Below are 25,214 nucleotides of genomic sequence, written 5' to 3'. Positions count from 1 at the left end.
TAATTTTTCTGCATCACTTTTAGATAAAATATTTCTAATTTTGGCAATGTTGCGCAGGTGAAAGAAAGCCGTTCTACAGGTTTGTTTAATGTGTGCTTTAAACGATAAGTCAGGTGTTGTGATGTTAAGAATCAAGACATCATTTTTAAAAAAGCATTGGAATTTGGCCTTTTTGCGGGAACCCGCGACCGAGAAGTGAACACTCAGCACGCACATGGCGCTGAGGATGGCAAAATCCTTCACTCTCGTTGCCCGGACAACAGTAATGCCAGAATTCACCTGTCCAATCCAGAAACAAACAACAACCCTAAACAACACCCAAACACATCCTTCTTCCGGACCACAGCCCGCCTCACCAGAGCCTTTAAAATACTAAATGTTTAACTAATCATTCTCATTTTTCTTGGGAATCTTTTGTTGACTTGTTATATGGTGACCCTGGATCCAGTTTGCCTCCTCACTTGGGTCTCCCAGTGCTGTATGATGGCTGCCAACTTGGAATAAATTGTCAACTTGTGTTTCAAAGCCTTTTTCCGGCTTTTAAAATGGAGTCCGTACAAGGGGTTAAGACTAAGGTGAACGCCCGGAGTTTGGTCTTTTGGCCGGGTTATCGGGATCCCGGCGGCCCGGGTTGTTGGAATTGCGCTAGCGCAGGGGTGAAAATGGGCCAGAACGGTCAGGAACGCAGTTCCGGTATACGATTCAGGGCCGGAATGCTGTTCCGGTACACGGTGCTTTGATTTCGAAAATATGACGGCAACTATCAAAACGCTATGTAAAAAAAAATAAAATAAAATGCTAGGCTGCCACGCATGCATTTCCTCTCCAAGAAGAAAACAATCTACCAACATCAGATTTACATACACAAGTGTTAACAACAAGCATAATAAAGTGCTTGTGTAGCGTAATCCATTCCCACCAATATTTATTATTGATTTTATTCCACGGACGGCATGGAGGTTTCCCCAGCTGATGCAGTTATCTGAGTCTGACGATGATGAGCCACGTCAATGTGCGAATGCACGCAGCAAAGCAAAACTCCTGGACTCATTTATCCATTCAATTGGCTGACATACTGACAGTGATCAGCAGAGATAGTTAGCTCTGATTGGTTCAAATGTGCATGTTTTCTGGAACAGCAAAAAAAAAAAAAAAAAAAAAAAAAAGGCTGAATTGATGCGACAAAAAAAGGGCAATGCAACATAAAATGGGGCAAATCTTTAAGAGCAATGAAAGATTTGAGGAGGCTTAATTATCATATTTAGTTTTATTTGCTCTGATGGGGAGGTTCAGAACATCTTAGCTGTCAATGTGAACTTTGGACTTATTTTTGTTCATTTATGTTAGGCTACTTATCCATTTCCTTATGATTTAAAAAAGTCAATGTTTGCGCGATTTTCAAAATACTAGTATATTTCATTTCACTCTGCATAATATAAGTAATTTGTACTTATTTTTCTGAATGTATGTTACTTATATCTTTATTATTAAAAAAAGTAAATGTTTACATTAACTTCAATTTTAATATACGTCCTATGTTCTTTAGTAGTTAAAATTGAGATGTGGCATTTAGTATGTGAGGAAATGAGGGAAAATAAAAATTAGGAGATGGAGGTTGGGGTTATTGCTGTTTTTGTTAAATTATATTTTGCAAATCACTGAAAATATACAATTTTGAATGACAATCAGTTTTTGTATGTTTTATAGAAATAACTGTGCTAAAATAGTTTTCTTTGCATTTCAGTAGTTTAAGAAGTTTGACCCCCCCCCCCCCCCAAAAAAAAAAAAAATAATGAAAAACAAAAAAAGAAATAGTGAAAGAAAAAAAATAAAATAAATAAAATTTCTGGCTCCGTGCCGACCTTCACATAGGGGAGTTCTGGCAAGAAATTCTAGCCACTTTCACCCAATCACTAGCGCGGTTCCGGCGGTTTGGCTGGCGTGATTCGTAAGCCTGTCGCAATATGCAATAATTCCATTTATTGCGCGATATATAAAAATGAAGGCGGTAATTTTTCCACTGCGATTTATCGCCTCGCATGCACGTGCGTGCGCGCGTGCGGCAGACGTGCTGTTAAAAGTTCGGATTCCTCGTTACCAACTGCACAAAATGCATCTTCGTTCCAAGTCCGGCAAAAACTAGCGCCGGAGCCAATCGTTCCCATTATATCCTGTTGTTCAACGTATACCGGCCGCATCAGTGCTCCGGAGTGACTGTGGACCATCTACAGCGCGCCGGTGTCGTTGACGTGTGGGCGCTCCCGTTAGGAGTGACATTTCACGCGGGTGGCTGTTTTTCGGCACAACGCCGGATATTTACAACGAAGTCCGCCAAACACACCGACTAGGCTGCTACGAACAACCTCGCTTTGACAATAAACAGCTGAATGAAATTAAGAGCGCTGTGTCATATGCTGGTGTTGTGTAGTAATGAGCAGATGTGACTTCAGCGGCGCTTAACTTTTTTAATGCGCGCACACACTAGATATCATGAAATGGCACACTAGATGTGCTACGTCCCATGCCAAAGGCTACGTGAGCACAGAGTGATTATGGGTTACGTAGTCCATATACTACATCGATGAATTTTAAACTGTCATGACTGAATGGAAGTTAAGAAGGCCAAATCATTCCATACCAGTGACTACAGATAATGTTGCAAATATTGTTAATTCAGTACGTGACACAGATGGATTCGGACCACAAATAGGATGTCTTGCTCATGTAGTAAACCTTGCTGCTAAGAAAGCTGTAGCAATCAACAGTGTGCCTTGCCTCACTTTACAAACAGTAAAGATTGTTCTCAGCACTTTTGTACAAACATTTTTCAGATCAGTAAGAAGTAAGCACCTACAGTAAATATTATGCACTAAAATGCATGTTTATATGATGGAAATTTAATTTTTGCTCGCTAGCAAAAAAAAAAAAACAAACAAAAAAAACAACAACAACAAAAATAATTGTTTTTTTTTTTTTTACAGAGCATTAAATGTATTGAATCGGATCGAAAATCGTGACCCCTGTATCAAAAATCGTACCGAACCGTGACTTAACTGTATCGTTGCATCCCTATGGAACACCATTGCAGAAGCTATGACGGGGAAAAGTTTTCATTTGCCTAAATGCTTAAGTAATTAAGTGCAATTTTTTTTTCTCTCTCTCTTTTTTTTAACACATTTTATTTATTCTGTGGTGCTGTGCGGTATCAATATTGTTGTTTTTTTTACTTAAGAGGCATGGTCTATTGTTTTTAGTTGTGATTTCTTAAAAAGTATTTTTGAATTTATCTATTAATGTATACTGTATTCTCACTGTGTTATTGTAAATTGGTTAAAAAAAATTGGGGGGGGCGCAATAATATCGCATATCGCAATAATTTATGAGAATAATTATCGCACACTAATATTTGTTATCGCGACAGGCCTAGTGATTCGGGCAAGCTGGCTAGAAGGTCAGATTCCTTCAAACTCCATGTGACCCGTTATCAACAGAGAGTGACCCTGAAATGCCCCCAAATCAATAGCAAGTGATCCAATACAAACAGGATGTGACCCTGAAATACCCCAAAAGCAACAGGAAGTGACCCCGAAATGCCTCAAAATCAACAGGGAGTGACCATCACGGCAAAGCTCCACTTCCAATTTCTCCAGAAATGACATTTTCTACTTGTTATTTAAAATGATTCCATCAATGACCCAAAAGTAAAGTCCCAAAAGTAATTCTGTACTGCGGTGGTTCACATAACTGATATGGCATCAATGCTTTACAACAAACCACCGATTGACAGCTGACAAGTCCAGAGTTTAGTCTGCTCTGTTGGAACACTGAACAGAATGTTTAGAAAATGAATGCGGAAAAAAAAAACACGAAAGGATTGTAATTGAAAGTAGCTCTGTACAAAGACAACTCATTTCAATCTCAACACTTCTTTCCCACATAGTATATTGGTATAAGAATCTCAGAGAGCTGACCGAGACTTTGAAAGTAAGTTTAAAGCTTAATTTTAACAGAAGCACCGAAATGGTCTGTGCGTGTGTGTGATTTTTTTTCCCCCTCAGCATTTGAAGGTGAATTATTCAACACTTCCCTCTCTCTCTCATAACAAGCCCGCCATCCACCACCCCCGAAAAACAGCATGGAAGCTCACAGTTCGCTTCATCTTCTCCTCTAATTCCCACAGAGAGTGTCAGGAGTTTAAAAACTGCTGTTCAACATTAATTACAATGTGCACATCGTCTGGAGCGAAGAAGAAAGAAAATATAGGCCAAACGTCACCTCATCTAATACCAGAGCTACGGAGATTCCAGCAGAATGATTGCAATCATCTGCTCTTTGTTCACTAGCCGCCACTCTCATTCCAATGCACTCCACGCGCTCAATGCTCGCCGAGTACAAGTGGCAAATCGGCTATTGTCATCAGGTTCAGCAATTAACTCTTTGGCTGCTGTTGTCGTGATTAAGTTCATTGAAAGCAATTAAGAAACTCTGTGGATGGTCAATTTCCTGTATGTCAGAAATGTCTTTTAATATAACATTTAAAAGAACAGAAACCACCTGGTATAAATGACCTTAAAGTGAAAGACTGTTGCGCCAAGTACTTACACTGCTGGCCAAAAGTATTGGCACCCCTGCAATTCTGTCAGATAATGCTCAATTTCTCCCAGAAAATGATTGCAATTACAAATGCTTTGGTAGTAATATCTTTATTTATTTTGCTTAAACACAAAAAAGAATGCCCTTGGTAAGGGCTGTTCGGTCCCTGTACGACCGGTGTCAGAGTCTGGTCCGCATTGCCGGCAGTAAGTCGAATTCGTTCCCAGTGAGGATTGGACTCCGCCAAGGCTGCCCTTTGTCACCGATTCTGTTCATAATTTTTATGGACAGAATTTCTAGGCGCAGGCGAAGCGTTGAGGGTGTCCGGTTTGGTGGCCTCAGCATTGCATCTCTGCTTTTTGCAGATGATGTGGTGCTGTTGGCTTCATCAAGGCGTGACCTCCAACTCTCACTGGGGCGGTTCGCGGCCGAGTGTGAAGCGGTTGGGATGAAGATCAGCACCTCCAAATCCGAGACCATGGTCCTCAGCCGGAAAAGGGTGGAGTGCCCTCTCCGGGTCGGGGATGAGATCCTGCCCCAAGTGGAGGAGTTCAAGTATCTTGGGGTCTTGTTCACGAGTGAGGGTAGGAGGGAGCGGGAGATTGACAGGCGGATCGGTGCAGCGTCTGCAGTGATGCGGACTCTGCACCGGTCCGTTGTGGTGAAGAAGGAGCTGAGCCAAAAGGCGAAGCTCTCGATTTACCGGTCGATCTATGTTCCTACCCTAACCTATGGTCACGAGCTGTGGGTCGTGACCGAAAGAACAAGATCCCGGATACAAGCGGCCGAAATGAGTTTCCTCCGCAGGGTGTCCGGGCTCTCCTTTAGAGATAGGGTGAGAAGCTCGGTCATCCGGGAGGGGCTTGGTGTCGAGCCGCTACTCCTCTGCGTTGAGAGGAGCCAGTTGAGGTGGCTCGGGCATTTGGTTCGGATGCCTCCTGGACGCCTCCCTGGAGAGGTGTTCCGGGCATGTCCCACCGGCAGGAGGCCCCGGGGTCGACCCAGGACACGCTGGAGAGACTATGTCGCTCGGCTGGCCTGGGAACGCCTTGGAATCCCGCCGGAGGAGCTGGCTGAAGTGGCTGGGGAGAGGGAAGTCTGGGCTTCCCTGCTAAAGCTGCTGCCCCCGTGACCCGACCCCAGACTAAGCGGAAGATAATGGATGGATGGATGGACAAAAAAGAATGGGGAAAAAAAATTAAATCATTATCATTTTACACAAAACTCCAAAAATTGGTCGGACCAAAGTATTGGCACCCTTTGAAAAATCATGTGATGCTTCTCTAATTTTATGTAATTAACAGCACCTGTCATTTACCTGTGTCGCATAGAAGGTGGTGGGAATAACTAAATCACACCTGTAGCCAGTTACAATGGATTAAAGACCGAATGTGAAGTAAGGTTGGCCAACCATGCCCCCCCCCCCCCACACACACACACAATATTTTTACTGATTTTCAAACTAATCATTCACACCATGAAAACAATAACATAAAAAGACCACACCAGGAATACACACAAAAAGAAAAAAAAACAACAAAAAAACAATTGTTCCTCTAACATTATAAGCTCCAGTTTCACCCCTTTTTTTTGTACGATTTTTTCTAAGATTGTAAGATTATAATGAGAAAAAGTAAGTCAATAACAAAATATACTTTTATATTTTCATTTTTTTTATACTTGTCTTTATATTTATTCATTTATTTTCTGATGTGATTCCATAGGCTAAATGTCTGCAGTGTCAATAGAAAATGAATAAATTACCAGTAGTAGTGACCGCGGTCTCTGAAGGAGTTAAAAGAAAAACACATAAACTAAAACCAAATTGGACTTAAAAAATAAATAAATAAAAGCTCCAATATTTATTTCAATCTCTAGAAGTAAAAAAATAAAATGTTGCATCAGTTTTGAACAACAATGTTGCGTCAGATTTCCGGGTGACGTCATCAATCGTCACCGGTCGTCCTGACCTGACTGAGCTAGCTCACCCGCGAATAAGTCTCTCAAAGTGGCGCTGCTTGTCTCCGGTTATGGCCGAACAGACAGTTGTGGAGAAAATGAGCGAACTCAACATGAGCGAAGGTGAAAAGGTAACATTTTGCCTTCATTTCCTTGCTTATTTGATTCAATTTAGCCGGGTAGCTTAGCCTAGCCTCCACGCTGTTCACATTCATTGCAACTCGCAATGCTAACGTGGCGGCATTCGTCTAGAACTAGAAACCTCACTATTTCTCATCATCGTTATGGTGAACATATGAGTAGGTGAAGTTTTATTGACGACTGCGCAGTGTTAATTTAACGATCAAAAGGATCAGCAGTTTGTTGAGAATGATTAGTTTGTTGCACAACTTCTTTGAACTTTCCACCCTTTTGCTTTAACTTTACACAATTGATGTGATCAATTAAATGAAAACAAAGGTACAGAAGAAGAACATTCGGGTTGTTTTCTTAATATATAATGCAGTCTTGCAGAGTCCAACAGCTGTGGTGTTCGTTGGAAGATACGATACGATTAGCGATACAACACTCACGATAACAATAACCTCACAATTTGGCGATACAGCAATTATTGATACTGGGGGCAGGAAATCATTCTACGATATTCTACAGTACAACAAATAAAAAGATAAGCTATTTTCATCTTTGTGCTGTAGGTTTATACCGAGTTCAAACGGATTGGACGTCTATGGCTGTCACTGGCAGCCAATGCCAGGCAAAGAGTTCATTTTGGGGCATTTCATATCATTTCCGGTTGATTTTCAGTCACATTCTATTCGTTTTGGGGCATTTACATGTCACGTTCTGTTAATTTTTGGGCAGATATATTTTTTACATTAATTTTATACACTGTGTGTTGTTTGGACAGAGAGGAAAAGGGAATGATAAAGATGGAGGAAAGAAAAAGGTGAAAAATAATGCAGGTGATGCTGGAGGTAGAGCTGAGGTGAGTTTTTATATCTCACATGTACATATCTATAGTCGATGCTACAGTTTTTTTGTTTTTTTTTTCTCGTAGCTTTCACCAGCACCCGAGTACATCGATGAGCGCTTGACATTGTACTCAAAACTCAAAGCTGAGCATGACGCCCTCATGGCAGAGAGAGCTGCCAAAGAGTCTCGAGCTATCAAAGTCACCTTACCTGACGGGAAGGTGGTGGATGCAGAGTCTTGGAAGACAACGCCCTACCAAGTTGCCTGCGGAATTAGGTTTGTTTGTTTTGTTTGTCATTAAATAATCTTAAACGTATCATTAAATAAATACATCCTGATCGTTATATGTTAATGAAATGGTATCGGAGGCTAAATGAAATAATTATGTAAATAATCGTTTGAACTGATCACTGATGCGATGAAAAATGTAAATCGGGGTAATCAAAAATGGCAAATTCAAATTGGCAGTGTGGAAAAATGTTGCATGAACATTAGAGAGCTCTTAAAAGTAATAGTTAGGAATAATTAAAAAGCCTCAAATTAACGCTAAAACATGCAAATGAATTCCATACAGTTTCAAAGCATTTTGTGTGCTTAAAAAGGAATCTAATCCCTCAGATCAAGAAATGATGAGTACAATGGACTACAGCTGCAGTTATTGAATATTTTAGTTATCAAGTATTCTACTGAAAATTCCATCGAGGAATCATATAAAATATATTTATTTTTTAGGTAAAGAGCAATTATAAAATTACATGAGAAAGCAAGACATTTCACCTAATGTTGAACCATTTTTAGACAATGTCTTTATTTTAGACGTACATTTTTGAAAACAGCCAACAATTTCATCTCAGATGTGACTTTAAAAAAAACAATATCACTGCTTTCCCTTACAAACTTAAAGAAACACTAGGTAACTTTTCAACCTTTATCAAAGATTTTCATAACATCTGTGGTAATATTTTGACTGACAACTAGTCAAATGACACCTCTTTTATATCTTGAGGGGGTCTGTATCGTTTTCAGTGGCGCTAATTATCTCTGAGTCAGGGGTCGCGTTAACCGAATATTTTCTGTCGTTGACTGGTTTTTTACAAGGGTGACGGAAAAAACTGAAGTCCATCTGTCATTTTGACAGGTTGCAATTCACACCCCAGACAACAGGGTGGCGAGTGAGCATATTAATTAGCTATTGTCTCTCTTGATGCATGACGTCGTTGGCCTTACTCGGAAAAATGTCAAGGCAACTGAGTGTCCGAAGTTTCTTCAAAAAGCCCCAAAACGACGATGGTGTTGATAAAAGAGGTGAAAAAAGAGGGACTGATGCAGTGAAGGATGACAACGAATCAAGTGAATCGCCGGGTCACTCCTCACTGCGGCGAGCAGTTGAAAACGTCGCCAATTACCAAGAAGGGCAGAATTGGTAACACGGTGAAAGCGGCATAAAGCCAAAAAAGCGGACCAGACTAGCCAGAGCCTGAAATTATTTCAAGGTAAATATGGAGGGTGCCACCACTGTGTGTACTCTTTTTGCTAAGCTGAGCTCGCATACCACGGTAGCACGTCGGCTATAAACGAACACTTGACGCGCCGTCACCCAGGTGTATTTCGGAAGACAACAGGAAACAACAAGCTAGCGGATTGTAAGTCCATACAGCTTTCTAACGATTTTTTAAAAAATTGGAAGTTGCCTTTATGTGCGTCGTATCAACGTAGCACTGGCCTGCTTACTGTAATCCATGACTGCACTAATGTTAGTTACTTTATATTATAAAGTATTATTGTATTATTGTGTATATACATATAGGGACTGCATCAAGATATAGTCATTTTAAAAATTTAAGTGACGAGTAAAAATAGATTATGACCGGATTTTTATGACCCTGCAGTTTTTCCCACTAATGAACGAGAGGCCCGCTACAGTCTCGTTTGGGCCCGCCACAGTCTTGTTTGCCCCCCCCCCCCGCCGAAAAAACAAAAAAACAACAAAAAAAAAGATAATAATCAGATGCGTCAGTCAGCCGATTACACAGCTGTAGCCTTCCACTCTACTACCCGCGCGAGCGAGAGCGCACAGACACACGCGCCAACAGGTCGCGCTCATAGACTGGACTACTAGCCTGGTACACCAGACTCATAGCTGTCTGGCCACCATTCAGCAGAAAAAAATTCCAGGGCGGAGCCAGCCACAGCAAATAGACAGCGGAGCGGACCAATCAGCGAAGGGCTGACGCGACGTCGGTAAAGCTACAAGAAACTAGCGAGAGACATTTCAACATATTCAACATGGCAAGTGACTGTTGACCCGGGGATTTGCTTTCACACTGCATGGCGATCAGAGCCGAGGTGATTTTAACGCCGGTCGCTTGGCGGGTTGATTGACACGGGTCGAAGCGGGTCGCTGCACCTTTCCCACTGCCACCAAAAGCCGATTTTTAGCGGGTTGACACGGGTTTTTTGGCCAGTGGGAAAGGGGTAATGCAATGTGAAAGCAAAACCCCGGGTCAACAGTCAACACCCTAATCTACGTGGTGACGTAGGCTAGTACGTGATGCGTCATAACAAAAAACAAAAACCATGTGCTCTAGCCCGGATCCACATACGGCGAACAGTCGGTGTAGCAGCGTTAGCAATAGCCATAACAGACGAAACAAAGGCTCTTCTCCTCCTCCTGTGACGTACACGACTCCTTTCAATTTCAAACCAAAATTTACGTCGCATACGTTGCCTCAGCACAAGCACAGTGTTGATCCTTTGCTGCATTTCGACCATTTTGCGGGCAGTAAAACGCATGAAAACAGAGAACACAAACGGAAAGGAGGCTTCCATGTTGCTTTGCATTGTTAACTTCCTTGAACTGAATGAATTCGGTCGCACTTGTCGAAGCGCATCTTAGCGTGGTGACGTCACGCACCTTACGCACGGCTGAGGAGGGGTGGGGGTTAGACGGGTGGAAAAAAAAAAAGACACAGCTTTTTTCGTCAATGGGAAAGGTACCAAATGCCTATTGCTAATGGGATGCATCGGCTTGGAAAAACGCGCGTTGACCCACTAGTTTCAGTGGGAAAGGGGTATTATAGGTCAAATCAGACCTCAGGAACAGACTGCAAGGAGAACACCTTGCTGCCTGCCTTAGAGTTTCCATAAATGGACCAAGCCCTTATGCGTTCAATTTTGGAAGAGATATGGAAATTTTCGTCACAAAGCCAGGAAAAATTAAATGTTCAATGGCAGGGTGCAGAGTGTGTCAGTAGTGAGTGAATGAACAATGGATTGAATGAGTGAGTGAATGAATTAGTGACTTTGTGTCATGGCTTTTTGATTCAAGATTAAATTTGAAATATTCCTGATATGCCTTTGTGGCATAACATAACCGACCTGTTATGTTCATATACAGCAATTTATATTACATTCAGTGGTCTCAAAATGCCCTAAAGAGATACACCAGGCTTGAAAATGTTCACACACACCCTACCCCGAGGGTCAGAGACCCTCCCACCACAGTCTCCTAAAATCCTGTGGGAAACACTGCCCTGTCAGTCAAAATGACAGACAACGAAAAAGTCTAGCGCAACCTCTTCTCTGAGTGCGGGGAGAAAAAAAAAACTACAACTGTTTTATGGCATACGTCACTTCCCCTTTCCCCATACCAACCAGTGGAACATGGGTGATGTACTACCGTAATTTTCGGACTACTAGCTGCTACTTTTTTCCTTTATTTTGAATCCTGCGGCTTATAGTCCAGTGCGGCTTACTTGTTATTTGTTGTTGTTGTTTGGACTATTAGGTAACACTTTATTTGGCAGCAGCATCATAAGACCATCATAATTATGACATGACACTATGCTTATGACTAGAGGTGCACGATAATTATCGGTCCGATAATAGGAATTATGACGTCATCCCAATAAATCCGATAACATAATATATTATCGGCCCTATTAATAATATTTTTGGCACGGTGTCGGATTGGGATTTGTGCGTTTGTTTCCACTCCTGTTTTTCCAGGATGCAAAGTTTTGTTACTGTCTTTGTTTTGTTCATTATCATAATGTTCATGTCATCATGAAAATTCTGGTTCGGTCAAAGGCAAATCTAAGCTGAATCAACCACTAGTATTTTTGACCTATAGGTTTTCAAAAACTCAGGTGAATATACATTGAAAAATTATATCTATATTATCGGTTATCATATCGGTATCGGCCTTGAGGAGCAGGAAGTTATCGATATCGGTTTAAAAAAATGGATATCGTGCACCCCTACTTATGAGAGATGTCATTAAGTGTCATCCGGCAAATTATGTCACTAACTCCATTTATGTCCAGCTCGGATCTTCTACATCCATTCAAAAATGAGATCATTTACCGGATAATACTAAATGACATCTGTTATAAGCATTCGTTAATGCGCGTGACAGTCTCATGTCATAATTATGATTGTTTAATGACAGTTTTATGGTGCCTCTATCATATAAAGTGTTACCAAATACCATAACAAGCAATTAATGAAACAACTAGAACAGCAACTGAAGGAATATCTAGCAGAGAACATGGATTTTAATTGTTATTTACATCTGTAGCGCTGCAATGCATGCTAGGAAGCATGTTGGACAACAACAGTGTTAATAGCAGGTGGCAGCAGAGGTTGACTGTCTGGGAGCAGTGATGGCCAAATGAAGCTTCTGAAAGCAATGAAGCTTTGCAGCCAATGGGTACAAAGCTTCATGGTGGTTCATTTGGTCTTATGACAGTCGTATGATGCCTAGGGATGGGAATTGATAGGATTTTTACGATTCCGATTCCATTATCGATATTGCTTAACGATTCGATTCTTTATCGATTCTCTTATCGATTCTAATTTCGGGAAAAAGAACAAACGTTTTTATTGGCATCGAGTTTAATCAGAAGTAGAGCTGAAACGAGTACTCGAGCAACTCGAGTAACTCGAGTTTAAAAACTGATCCGAGTAATTTTATTCACCTCAAGTAATCGTTTATTTTGACAGCTCTAAGCATCACGTTTTGCTAGGACTACTTGTAATGCGGGACAACGCGCTGTCACGTGCGGAGAGGAAGAAGGGAAAAAAAAAAAACTTACTGCAGCCGACAGCGGCCACAAACGACGCCGACGTTGCTGAATACTAGCCCGCACAGTGCTACATTGGTAACAGGTAGCGTCTGGTGCGTCTCATAGAGATCACATGTATGTTGAACTAGATGCGAAATGACGGACTCGGCCGCGTCTGGGCAGCGTTTGTAAACAGCCGCCATCTTAAAGCAGTACAGCGCTAAGCGCTAATAAAGAGCGCTAAGCGCTAATAAATAAGATTAACGTTATTGTCGCTACTAGCTCACGTAACGTTAGCCCTGCGGAGGGCTAGGTTTCAATTAATTATGACCACTGTCGATGCGTGGCTAATGTGTCTTACATACAGGCTTTAACATAACATAGCATTGTGGGGTGATGAGGGTGTAAAATAAAAACTTAATCATGCTAACTATCAATTTTAGCTCAGTAGTCATTGCTGGATAAAACACCAAGTAGCACTGGTCCCTAATGTGCTCCAATACAGCCTGTATCATACATTTATTTTGAACACTGCAAAAACTCAAAATCCTATCAGGACTTACAGTTTAGGCTAACTTAAAACTTAACTAGAACTTAAAAATGGCTTGACACAAAGAGAAATTCAATTGAAACACGTGGGAAAAAAATCCTAACTTTTAAGTGATGTGTGTTATCAAGCATAACGGCATATTTAGGTAAGATATATATATATATATATATATATATATATATATATTTTTTTTTAATAAGATCTAAATGTTTTTTGAGTGAAAGTAGTGAATTAGTCTTTTTTTTTTAAATTCTAGTTACATCTGAGATGCAATTGTTGGCTGTTTTCAACAATATACATCGAAAATAAAGACATTGATTGACTGAAAATGGTTCAAGATTAGATGAAATGTCTTGTTTTCTCATGTATATGTATAATTGCTCTTCACCTAAAAATATATTTGTTGTATCCGATTACTCGATTGATCGATATAATTTTCAGTCGATTACTCGATTACTAAAATATTCGATAGCTGCAGCCCTAATCAGAAGTCACAACCTTACAAACGCACAACGAGGTCAAAAGAGGGCCAAAGCCTCAATATTAACTGTGGCAATAAGTGGCAAATGCACAAGAATGTCTAACATTTTACTGAAACATTTTTCTAATAGAAATAAAAAATATGAAAATGAATGAATGAATGAATATTGGCATATAGGTCGTTGTTCTGCCGTTGGCAATATGTGTTAAAGCAGGGGTCCCCAAACTTTTTCCTGTGAGGGCCACATAACTTTCAACTGATGAGGGGCCGGGGTCAGTTTGAACAGAACACAGAAAAAGTGTGACGATTGCAGGAGTGCCGAAATGTAAAAGATGATTGCTTTTCAGAAAGCCGCAATCAAATAACCCTTTCTGGATTCTTTACAGAACAAAAGTAAATAAAATAAAAATAATAATATAATAATAATAATAATAAATAATAATAACACTATTAATCAAATAGATAATAACCAAATAACCCTCTCTGAGTTCTTCACAGAAAAAGGCCAGAAAATAAATAACACTACAGTGGTACCTCTACATACGATCGCTTCGACACACGAACTTTTCGACATCCGACGTAAAATTTGACTCGCCATTTGTTTCTACATCCGACGACATGCTCGAAATACGACGACAATGGCAGCACCGCAGATGAATGCACGGCGGATTTTCTTGTGTGACAAATCAACACAGGTTTCAGAAAAGGTTGGTACAGGTGGTGAAACAAGGAAAAAGTTGACGCTTACCTTCTAAATGAAGATGCAAATGACAGAAAAATATGAGCGTAGGGTGGGCATCCGTGAAATGGCTCAACAATACATCTCCACGGTCCTCCTCCGACCATCGTTCGCCAGTCTTTATAAGTTAAGCTGACAATTCTTATTATGGTAACATCTCCAGAGAAATCGCCAGCTTCGCCACGTTTTCATCATTTCTTTCACAACTTATTCAACACAAAATGCCTGCTGTCTGCCGCAATTGACGATGTTCTCAAGAAAGCATTGAAAGCGAAAGTAAACTTTCACCCGCTCCCCTCCCTCTTTGTCACGTCAGCGCCGCGGTGCCTTCAGGTACAGAAAAAAACGTCCGCCTTATTAGAACCCGTTTCGTTACACTATTACAGGAATTATTATTATTATTAATCCGATTTTTATTTATTATTTATTTGTTTTGCTATATGTAATTGCCATTTGTAATAGTACCAGCAGTATTTTTTAAGGATTTAGTGCAGGTTTTTGGGCTGTGGAACGAATTAATGGAATTATAATGTATTCCTATGGGAAAATCCTGCTCGACATACGACCATTTCGACTTACAAACAAGCTCCTGGAACGGATTAACTTCGTATGTAGAGGTACCACTGTATTAAGAAAAGGAAAAAAAGAAAAAAAATCAAAATGCTCTCTGGTATTGTTCAGGGGCGGGACCAAATGTGGGGGCGGGCCGTAGTTTGGGGACCCCTGTTAAAGTGTATTATTTACCAGTATATTGAAATGCATTAGTTTTTATGGCGCTTTCACGCTCAAGTGGGGGCGCCCTTGCGCTTCCTCACGCGAAGAAGAAGGCGTTCACCTGAAGAAGAGCGTGCTTACACGCGAAGAAGAAATGCCGCATCCAAGCGAGTGAGCGAGTTAGTGAGAGAGGAAACACTGCTACGAGCCTAGGTTTTTTTTTTAATGTTTGTAAAATATCTACAGAGGCAACGCCTGTATGTATCGTCTTTTGTGTTGTTGTTGTGTGCTTCCACTCGCGATCGGACACTTAAATCCAGTTGTGTAGTAGTTTGAACGATGTGCTAATGCTAGCGAACGCATGCTAACCGTTTAGCTGTATTAGCAGCTAATCATCGCTGATTTACGTTGATGCAAACTGAAATTGATTTGTTTCATTTCTATTTTTAGTTTTACTCTTCAAGTGATGGTTGAATAAAGTCAACAAATTATACCAATGTCTTCTGTATCCTCATTTGGGAGTTTAGCTAGCTATATAGCCAGGACTAAGCCTTAGCGCAGGGATGGGCAAACCGGTCCTCGAGGGCCGCAGTGGGTCCTGGTCTTTGTTCCAACTGATCCAGCACAGAGCTTTTAACCAACGAGGTTTTAATGGAAACAAGAAGCACCTGATCGCAGTCAACTGATTGCACTTATACAGTGCCTTGCAAAAGTATTCGGCCCCCTTGAACGTTGCAACCTTCCGCCACATTTCAGGCTTCAAACATAAAGATAAAAAATGTTAATTTTTTGTCAAGAATCAACAACAAGTGGGACACAATCGTGAAGTGGAACAAAATTTATTGGATAATTTCAACTTTTTTAACAAAAAACTGAAAAGTGGGGCGTGCAATATTATTCGGCCCCCTTGCATTAATACTTTGTAGCGCCACCTTTTGCTCCAATTACAGCTGCAAGTCGCTTGGGGTATGTTTCTATCAGTTTTGCACATCGAGAGACTGACGTTCTTGCCCATTCTTCCTTGCAAAACAGCTCGAGCTCAGTGAAGTTGGATGGAGAGTGTTTGTGAACAGCAGTCTTCAGCTCTTTCCACAGATTCTCGATTGGAGTCAGGTCTGGACTTTGACTTGGCCATTCTAACACCTGGATACGTTTATTTTTGAACCATTCCATTTTAGATTTGGCTTTATGTTTTGGATCATTGTCCTGTTGGAAGATAAATCTCTGTCCCAGTCTCAGGTCTTGTGCAGATACCAACAGGTTTTCTTCCAGAATGTTTCTGTATTTGGCTGCATCCATCTTCCCGTCAATTTTAACAGTCTTCCCTGTCCCTGCTGAAGAAAAGCAGGCCCAAACCATGATCCTGCCACCACCATGTTTGACAGTGGGGATGGTGTGTTCAGGGTGATGAGCTGTGTTGCTTTTACGCCAAACATATCGTTTTGCATTGTTGCCAAAAAGTTAAATTTTGGTTTCATCTGACCAGAGCACCTTCTTCCACATGTTTGGTGTGTCTCCCAGGTGGCTTGTGGCAAACTTTAAACAAGACTTTTTATGGATATCTTTGAGAAATGGCTTTCTTCTTGCCACTCTTCCATAAAGGCCAGATTTGTGCAGTGTACGACTGATTGTTGTCCTATGGACAGACTCTCCCACCTCAGCTGTAGATCTCTGCAGTTCATCCAGAGTGATCATGGGCCTCTTGGCTGCATCTCTGATCAGTTTTCTCCTTGTTTGAGAAGAAAGTTTGGAAGGATGGCCGGGTCTTGGTAGATTTGCACCTTCCATTTCAATATGATGGCTTGCACAGTGCTCCTTGAGATGTTTAAAGCTTGTGAAATCTTTTTGTATCCAAATCCGGCTTTAAACTTCTCCACAACAGTATCTCGGACCTGCCTGGTGTGTTCCTTGGTTTTCATAATGCTCTCTACACTTTAAACAGAACCCTGAGACTATCACAGAGCAGGTGCATTTATACGGAGACTTGATTACACACAGGTGGATTCTATTTATCATCATCGGTCATTTAGGACAACATTGGATCATTCGGAGATCCTCACTGAACTTCTGGAGTGAGTTTGCTGCACTGAAAGTAAAGGGGCCGAATAATATTGCACGCCCCACTTTTCAGTTTTTTATGTGTTAAAAAAGTTTAAATTTTCCAATAAATGTTGTTCCACTTCACGATTGTGTCCCGCTTGTTGTTGATTCTTGACAAAAAAATTAAATTTCATATCTTTATGTTTGAAGCCTGAAATGTGGCGAAAGGTTGCAAGATTCAAGGGGGCCGAATACTTTTGCAAGGCACTGTAACACACCAGATTGGTGAAAAGGTGTCCTCTTGATGGGTTGCAGCAAAAACCCGCACCCACAGCGGCCCTATGTGGAATAGTTTGCCCACCCCTGCCTTAGCATCTCTGTGAGGACAGTTCAGTCTTATTCCCTCCCGATGCAGTTATCTCCACCTTGCAAGACTGCAAGTCGTTTTGTTGTAAGTTTTCCTCGTGAAGTAAAGATACACTTTCGAGCGTTTGAACCTACGTGCTGTCATTGTTATGTTTACGGCTGGAATGCTCGTGCTAAACCATTGTAACCTTTCATTTTCACCCTCTTTCCTGGTGAAGTGTAGCCAAACTTTGGAGCGGGTGGTTCTTGGCGCCATGCTAGTTTGATGCGTCTGGACAACAAGACACGTCACAACGCAATATGCGTCTTTAGGAATCGTTAAAGGGATCGTTCAGGCTTTTTCATTGTGATGTCGAGGCCTCAAAACACAAGGAACCGGTTCTGAATTGGAATCGGATTTCGATTCCCATCCCTAATGATGCCGCTGTCAAATGAAGTGTTACCGGTTAATCTTTTGGTGTAAATATCCCATAATACAGTGAGGAGAGCTGCAGCTTATCTATGAACAAAGTTACACAGTTATCATAAACAATATCCACTGATTGTTTCGTGTTCCCTATCTTTCCATAGAAATGTGTTAAAAAAAATACTCAACTCTTTGCAATGTCTCAGTGTGGTAAAGCATCCCTATTGTTATGATTTTGTGGTCTATATCTCGCACAATGTCACGGAACTTTGTCCCTTTAAAGTAGACATGTCAGTACAACCCGACACCCGCGAGTGAGTGAATTTGATGAATCTGTCCTATTATTATTACTCTGTCATCCAGTCAAGGCCTGGCCGACAACACAGTGATCGCCAAGGTGAACAAAGACGTGTGGGATTTGGATCGGCCTTTGGAGGACGACTGCAGCCTCGAGTTGCTCAAGTTTGACGATGACGAGGCTCAGAGTGTAAGTTTGCAGAGGTCAATCATTTTCTTTTTAATGTAAAATTCTTAATACAAAAGGGGAACGTGTCTATTTTGACTAATTAGCATTAGGCTGTAAAAAAATTGCCTCAGTCATTATTTTACATGAACTTAAAATTGTTAGTTAATATAAAAAATGTTTTTGTGTGCGTTTTCTGGGGGGGGGAAAAAACCTTGAAAACAAATTACAGTGGTACCTCTACATACGATCACTTCGACACACGATCTTTTCGACATCCGACGTAAAACTTGAGCCGCCATTTGTTTCTACATCCGACGAGTTGCTCGAAATACGACGACATGACAGCACTGCAAACGAACGCACGGTGGATTTTCTTGTGTGAGAAATCAACACAGTTTTCAAAAAAAGTTGATACAGTTGGAGAAACAAGGAAAAAAGTGATGCTTACCTTTGAAATGAAGATGCAAGTTATAGAAAAATATGAGCTTGGTGTGCGCGTCCCTGAACTGGCTCAACAATACAGCTCCATGGTCCTCTTCCGACCACCGTTCGCCACTATTTATAAGTTAAGGTGACAATTATTATTGTGGTAACATTGCCAAGGAAATCGCCAGCTTCGTCACGTTTTTATCATTTATTTAAGAACTTATCCAACACAAAACGCCCATTGTCTTAAGCAGTTGACTGCTCTCAAGAAAACGAAAGTATTATCTCTACCGCACCGACCTATCTCACCGTGACGTCAACTTCGCGGTGCGTTCAGGGACAGTAAAAAGTGTCCGCCATATTAGAATCCAATTCGTTACATTATTTACAGGAATAATTATTAATTATTCTTCTTATTATTATATTATTCTGACTTATTTATTTATAACTTATTTGTTTTTCTATGTTTAATTGCCATTTGTAACAGTGCCAGCAGTATTTATTAAGAATTTAGTGTATGTTTTTAGGCTTTGGAACGAATTAATGGAATTATAATGTATTCCTATGGGAAAATCCTGCTCGACATACGACCATTTCGACTTACAAACAAGGTCCTGGAACGAATTAAATTCGTATGTAGAGGTACCACTGTACAACTAAGAGAAATTTTTTATACTGCTGCGGGGAGGGCTCAAGGTCTCACTTGCTTTGTTGTTCTCCTTATTCTTGCGAAAAACATTACTAAAATTGCTACTCCTTCATTATTCATGGACAGATTAGAATGAAATTTGGTTGTACTGTATATCCTAGAGATGTGTACGCTTCGATCCTCTGAGCATGGTTTTGGCATTTTATGTCTCAGGTTTGATTAATTAATTAAGACTTATTGTTGCCTGCTCTAGTTAGCTGGAAGAGGGCATGCTAGCTCTTCGTGTGTAGTAATGACTATGGTTTGATGAGACGTTACTGGAGCGAGCCGGGCAGTTGTAGTTGCGTGGTTCAGTGGTAGAGTTTTCGTTCCCCAACCCAGATCTTGTAAAATTATTTTAACTAGTAAGTCACCATCGTTATTGACGTCGCAAGGCGGTGATGTCACATGGGTACGCTGGCTGACTGCCACAGTGTCACTCTTTAAGTACATAAGCATGTCGTCGGTTCTGCCCTTCCAATTTAAACCCGGGCCGAACATTAATGAGAAAAGGACAGTAAAAGCAAAATGAACAGGAAAGAGGGGATGAGACGACTAGCGTTCATGTGTCAAATTCTCTAGTGACAGCATTCTTCTGCTCTAGTGACGAGAGCAGGAGAGTGTTTGATGTCAAAAACTGTTTGGTGATCTTCACAGTAAACTACTGTGTGATCCACCTATTCCAATATTATTATGGAGATACTGTAGTTAGCATCCAGAGCTGTCGTGTGCTTTATAGTGAAAAGCAGCAGTTTGATTATTTTTGCTAATAGCCCGTGCATCACAGCACACGAAAACGTTGATGCAGTAAGTTTGCCTCCACCGAGACGTCTAAGGGACTCCGTTCGTGACTGAGAGAATGCTGCCTTACCTTATTTTTGTCACATGAAAGCAGATGTCCAGATTGTTGATCATCCTGCCAGTGTTCTGAGATTTATCAGAATTATTCGATGTTGCTCCCGAAACTTGTTTCCCGGTGAATAAGCGACACAGAAAACAAATAAATGTATTAAACTTAGTTTAATTTCTGGCTTTTTGTATCCTTTTCTGCCCAACCAACAGATTATAATGACGCCTTATTTTACACATTAAGATCTAAGAGGCAGAGAAAGGCGAGTGGACACAGATTCAGACTCGTAGCTCGGACCACGCCGTATAAACTCCTCCTTCACGACATAAAATTGAACATAAGTATCATACAGTGAAAAGACATAAAAAATAATACTCATATCTCTCAAAAAATAATGTTCTCAAAAAGAAAAGTGCTTCAATCAATCTATTCTCACACATTTAAACAACAATGTAAAGAGAACTGGCATTCGCAAATTCACAATCAAAATAGATATGCAAAATACACATAAAACTTACTCAGACCTTGGTTAAATGCTACAGTACTGGCCAAAAGTACAAAAAGGTACCCCTGCAATTCTGTCAGATAATGCTCAATTTCTCCCAGAAAATGATTGCAATTACAAATGCTTTCCAAGTCCATAATATCAAATATATTCTGCTTGTTTTTCTTAAACTATGATATAAATGCTATCTATTTTATATTGGGTGTGTTAGAGTAATACGAACAGTAAATATAGGAAAGTTTGCTATTCCTTTCAGGTTTCAGGAATAAATTGATATACACTGCTGGCCAAAAGTATTGCCACCCCTGTAATTCAGTCATGTAATGCTGAATTTATCCCAGAAAATGATAGCAATTACAAATGCTTTAGTAGTAATTAGGTTTGTTCCGATCATGTTTTTTTGCTCCCGATCCGATCCCGATCGTTATAGTTTGAGTATCTGCCGATCCCGATATTTCCCGATCCGATTGCTTTTTTTTTTGCTCCCGATTCAATTCCAATCATTCCCGATAATAACTTCCCGATAACTTCTGCCCAAATGCATGATGGGAAGTGCAACCATGACTGTGCGTCGTGGTACCAATTGATATATCTTCTCTGCGTTGGGAAATAACATAGGGTGTTAAGAAAAAGATCAACTACTACCTTTCTTGCCCACATTGCTTCCCACGATTGTTCTAATTGTTGGGAGAGGGATTGTAAGGCTTTAGCTAGTGATGGGATGAAATGAGCCGAGGTTCCGAAGCTTGTGTCGAGTAATGGGAGGGGGGTTTCCACGAAGCTTGTAGCGAGGCGCGCTTCATTTCCGCAAAACCCGGAAATGATGACGTGGGAAGCCTCGCCGGCGGCCGGCTGAATCTTGTGAGTGCTTCGGAAGTGATCCAACGTTTGGCGCACATTGCAAAAACAGGACAGACTACGGTATAAATTGGTTGCAAAACGCAATGGCGATCGCCTGTTATCTCACATTTTGTGGATTTCGGGCTCCTGTACTTGTTACATCTGTGCGCAACAGTGCAACCAGTGCAATCTTTTTTCGAGCCTTGTCCTTTGCTTGCGATGGAATCTGCGCGAAAAGAGCGATCCTCCCCTGTATGGGAACATTTTGATTTGATTGCTTTCAATAAGGTAAGGGAGAAAAACTACTTTAATATAAATGTGAGTGTGTGTGTGTACCTATCTGAACCAAACATCAACAGAATGAACAATCCATTAGTGTACTGGGAGGCACAAAAGAATACCTACCCAAAATTATATAAACTGGCACTCACATTTCTCTGCACCCCAGCTTCATCTGTGCCTTGTGAAAGAATATTTTCTAAAGCTGGTGAAATATTTTCCAAAAAAAAAGAAACTGTTTAAAGCCAGCCACTGTGGGAAAGCTATTATTTCTAAATAAAAATGAATAACAAATTACCCTTAGCACTTGTTGTATTTTGTTCACATACTGAATTACTAACACAAGCACATTCATATCTTTGTCTTAAGCAAATAGCCATTGAATTCTTAACAATGTTGACCTCTTGGGCTTCTAGATCACTTGATGGCGCCATAGGGTAAATGAAGCACCATGAAGCTTTGCTACATGTGCAAACCAATTGGCTGCAAAGCTTCATTGCTTCATGAGGCTTCATTTGGCCATCACTAGCTTTAGCCATTTAAAAAAAAAAGGCTCCAAAGGCTGCCAAAATTCACTCTACTCATTTTACACTGCCTTTTAGCTCTATATACTGTATGGGTAAAACTGCGCCATTATAGATTGAACGCGACATTGCGTGAGTGGGTCGTGCAGCGCATGCGTTAATTGCGTTAAATATTGTAACGTGATAAATGTAAAAAATATTAATTCCCGTAGTTAATGCGATAAATTTGATAACCCTACCTTAAGCTTAAACTAAAGACTCTGGAAGAGTGTAACACATTATGTCTGTAACGTTAAATACAATTAGAAAACGATTTAATTAAAAAAAATATATATATATATATTAAAACAAGGCATGTCCGATATTTTTTTGCCGATTCCGATACTTTGGAAAATGACGTGATCGGACCCGATCGATCGGGACATCTCTAGTAGTAATGTCTCAATTTATTTGGCTTGCAATGAAAAAACACAAAAGAGAATGGAAGAAAAACAATTAAAACATTATCATTTACGAAAAATGCCAAAAATGGCCTGGACAAAAGTATTGGCACTAGAGCTGAAACGAATACTCGAGCAACTCAAGTAACTCGAGTTTAAAAACTGATCCGAGTAATTTTATTCACCTCGAGTAATCGTTTATTTTGACAGCTGTAAGCATCACGTTTTGCTCGGACTACTTTTAATGCGGGACAACGCGCTGATGTCACGTGCGTAGAGGAAGAAGCAAAAAAAAAAAAAAAAAAACTTACTGCAGCCGACAACCGCTACAAACGACGCCGACGTTGCTAAATACTAGCCCGCACATGCTACGTTAGTTGCAGCTAGGGTCTGATGAGTCTCATAGAGATCACATGTATGTTGAACTAGATGCACATTGACAGACTAGGCCGCGTCTGGGCAGCGTTAGCAAACAGCCGCCATCTTAAAGCAGTAGAGTGCCAAGCGCTAATAAAGAGCGCTAATATATAAGATTAACATTACTGTCACTACTAGCTCATCTTACGTTAGCCCTGCGGAGGGCTAGGTTTCAATTAATTAAGACCACTTTCGATGCGTGGCTAACGTGTCTTACATACAGGCTTTAACATAACATAGCATTGTGGAGTGATGAGGGTGTCAAATAAAAACTCAATAATGCTAACTATCAATTTTAGCTCAGTAGTCATTGCTGGATAAAACACCAAGTAGCACTAGTCCCTAATGTGCTCCAATACAGCCTGTATCATACATTTATTTTGAACAGTGCAAAAACTCAAAATCCTATCAGGACTTACAGTTTAGACTAACTTAAAACTTAACTAGAACTTAAAAATGGCTTGACACAAATAGAAATTCAATTGAAAAACGTGGGAAAAAATCCTAACTTTTAAGTGATGTGTGTTATCAAGCGTAAAGGCATTTTTAGGTGTGTATAATTTAATCTAAAGGTTTTTTGAGTGAAAGGAGTGAATTAGTCTTTTTTTTTTTTAATTCTAGTTACATCTGAGATGCAATTGTTGGCTGTTTTCAACAATATACATAAAAAATAAAGACATTGATTGACTGAAAATGATAAAATGTTTTGTTTTCTCATGTATATCTATAATTGCTCTTCACCTAAAAATATATTTGTTTTATCCGATTACTCGATTAATCGATAGAATTTTCAGTCGATTACTCGATTACTAGAATATTCGATAGCTGCAGCCCTAATTGGCACCCTTTGAAAAATCATGTAATGCTTCACTAATTTGTGTAATTAACAGAACCTGTTACTTACCTGTGGCACATAACAGATGGTGGCATTACTAAATTACACTTGTATGTCCTGTGTCCTTGTGAGTACCGCATTGAGCATGGAGAAAAGAAAGAAGTTCAAAGAACGGTCTGAGGACTTGAGAAGCAAAATTGTGAGGAAGCATGAGCAATCTCAAGGCTACAAGTCCATCTCCAAAGACCTGAATGTTCCTGTGTCTACCGTGCGCAGTGTCATCAATAATTGTAAAGCCCATGGCACTGTGGCTAACCTCCCTAGATGTTGACGGAATAGAAAAATTGACGAGAGATTTCAATGAAAGATTGTGCTGATGGTAAATAAAGAACCTCAGCTAACATCCAAACAAGTTCAAGCTGTTCCGCAGTCTGAGGGTACAACAGTGTCAACCCGTACTATCCATCAGCGTCTGAATGAACAGGGACTCTATGGTAAGATACCCAGGAAGACCCCACTTCTGACCCAGAGCCATGAAAAAGCCAGGTTGGAGTTTGCCAAAACTTACCTGAGAAAGCCAAAAACGTTTTGGAAGAATGTTCCCTTGTCAAATCAGACAAAAGTAGAGATTTTGGGGAAAATGCATCAACATAGAGTTTACAGGGGGGGGGAAATGAGGCCTTCAAAGAAAAGAACACGGTCCCCACAGTCAAACATGCTGAAGGTTACCTGATATATTGGGGTTGCTTTTGCATCTAGCACTGGACGGCTTGACCAGACTACCAACAATTTTTGCAGCATAATGTAGGGCCCGGTGTGAGAAAGCTGGGTCTCCCTCAGAGGTCATGGGTCTTCCAGAAGGACAATGACCCAAAACACACTTCAAAAAGCATTAGAAAATGATTTGAGAGAAAGCACTGGAGACTTTTAAACTGGCCAGCAATGAGTCCAGACCTAAATCCAATAGAACTCCTGTGGAGAGATCTGAAAATGGCAGTTTGAAGACGGCACCCTCAAATCTCTGAGACCTGGAGCAGTTTGCCAAAGAAGAATGGTCT

The 25,214-nt window shown here is 40.5% G+C and overlaps 1 protein-coding gene across 1 annotated transcript in view; it reads left to right on the top strand.

Annotated features, from left to right (window-relative positions):
- The first annotated feature begins 6,515 nt into the window (after nucleotides 1-6,515).
- tars1 (threonyl-tRNA synthetase 1) overlaps nucleotides 6,516-25,214 on the top strand; it is a 39,402-nt gene continuing 20,703 nt past the window's right edge. Inside the window, exons 1-4 of the mRNA XM_057832398.1 lie at nucleotides 6,516-6,683; nucleotides 7,460-7,537; nucleotides 7,610-7,800; nucleotides 18,250-18,373. Of these exons, the coding sequence (XP_057688381.1) occupies nucleotides 6,624-6,683; nucleotides 7,460-7,537; nucleotides 7,610-7,800; nucleotides 18,250-18,373 (453 nt within the window). The 5' untranslated portion in view covers nucleotides 6,516-6,623. The remainder of the gene's footprint in view (nucleotides 6,684-7,459; nucleotides 7,538-7,609; nucleotides 7,801-18,249; nucleotides 18,374-25,214) is intronic.

This window comes from Corythoichthys intestinalis, chromosome 3 (genome assembly GCF_030265065.1).
Source record: "Corythoichthys intestinalis isolate RoL2023-P3 chromosome 3, ASM3026506v1, whole genome shotgun sequence".
NCBI lineage: Eukaryota > Metazoa > Chordata > Actinopteri > Syngnathiformes > Syngnathidae > Corythoichthys > Corythoichthys intestinalis.
The sequence above is the reverse complement of the archived record's forward strand: the minus strand, read 5'-3'. Positions and strand labels throughout refer to the sequence as shown.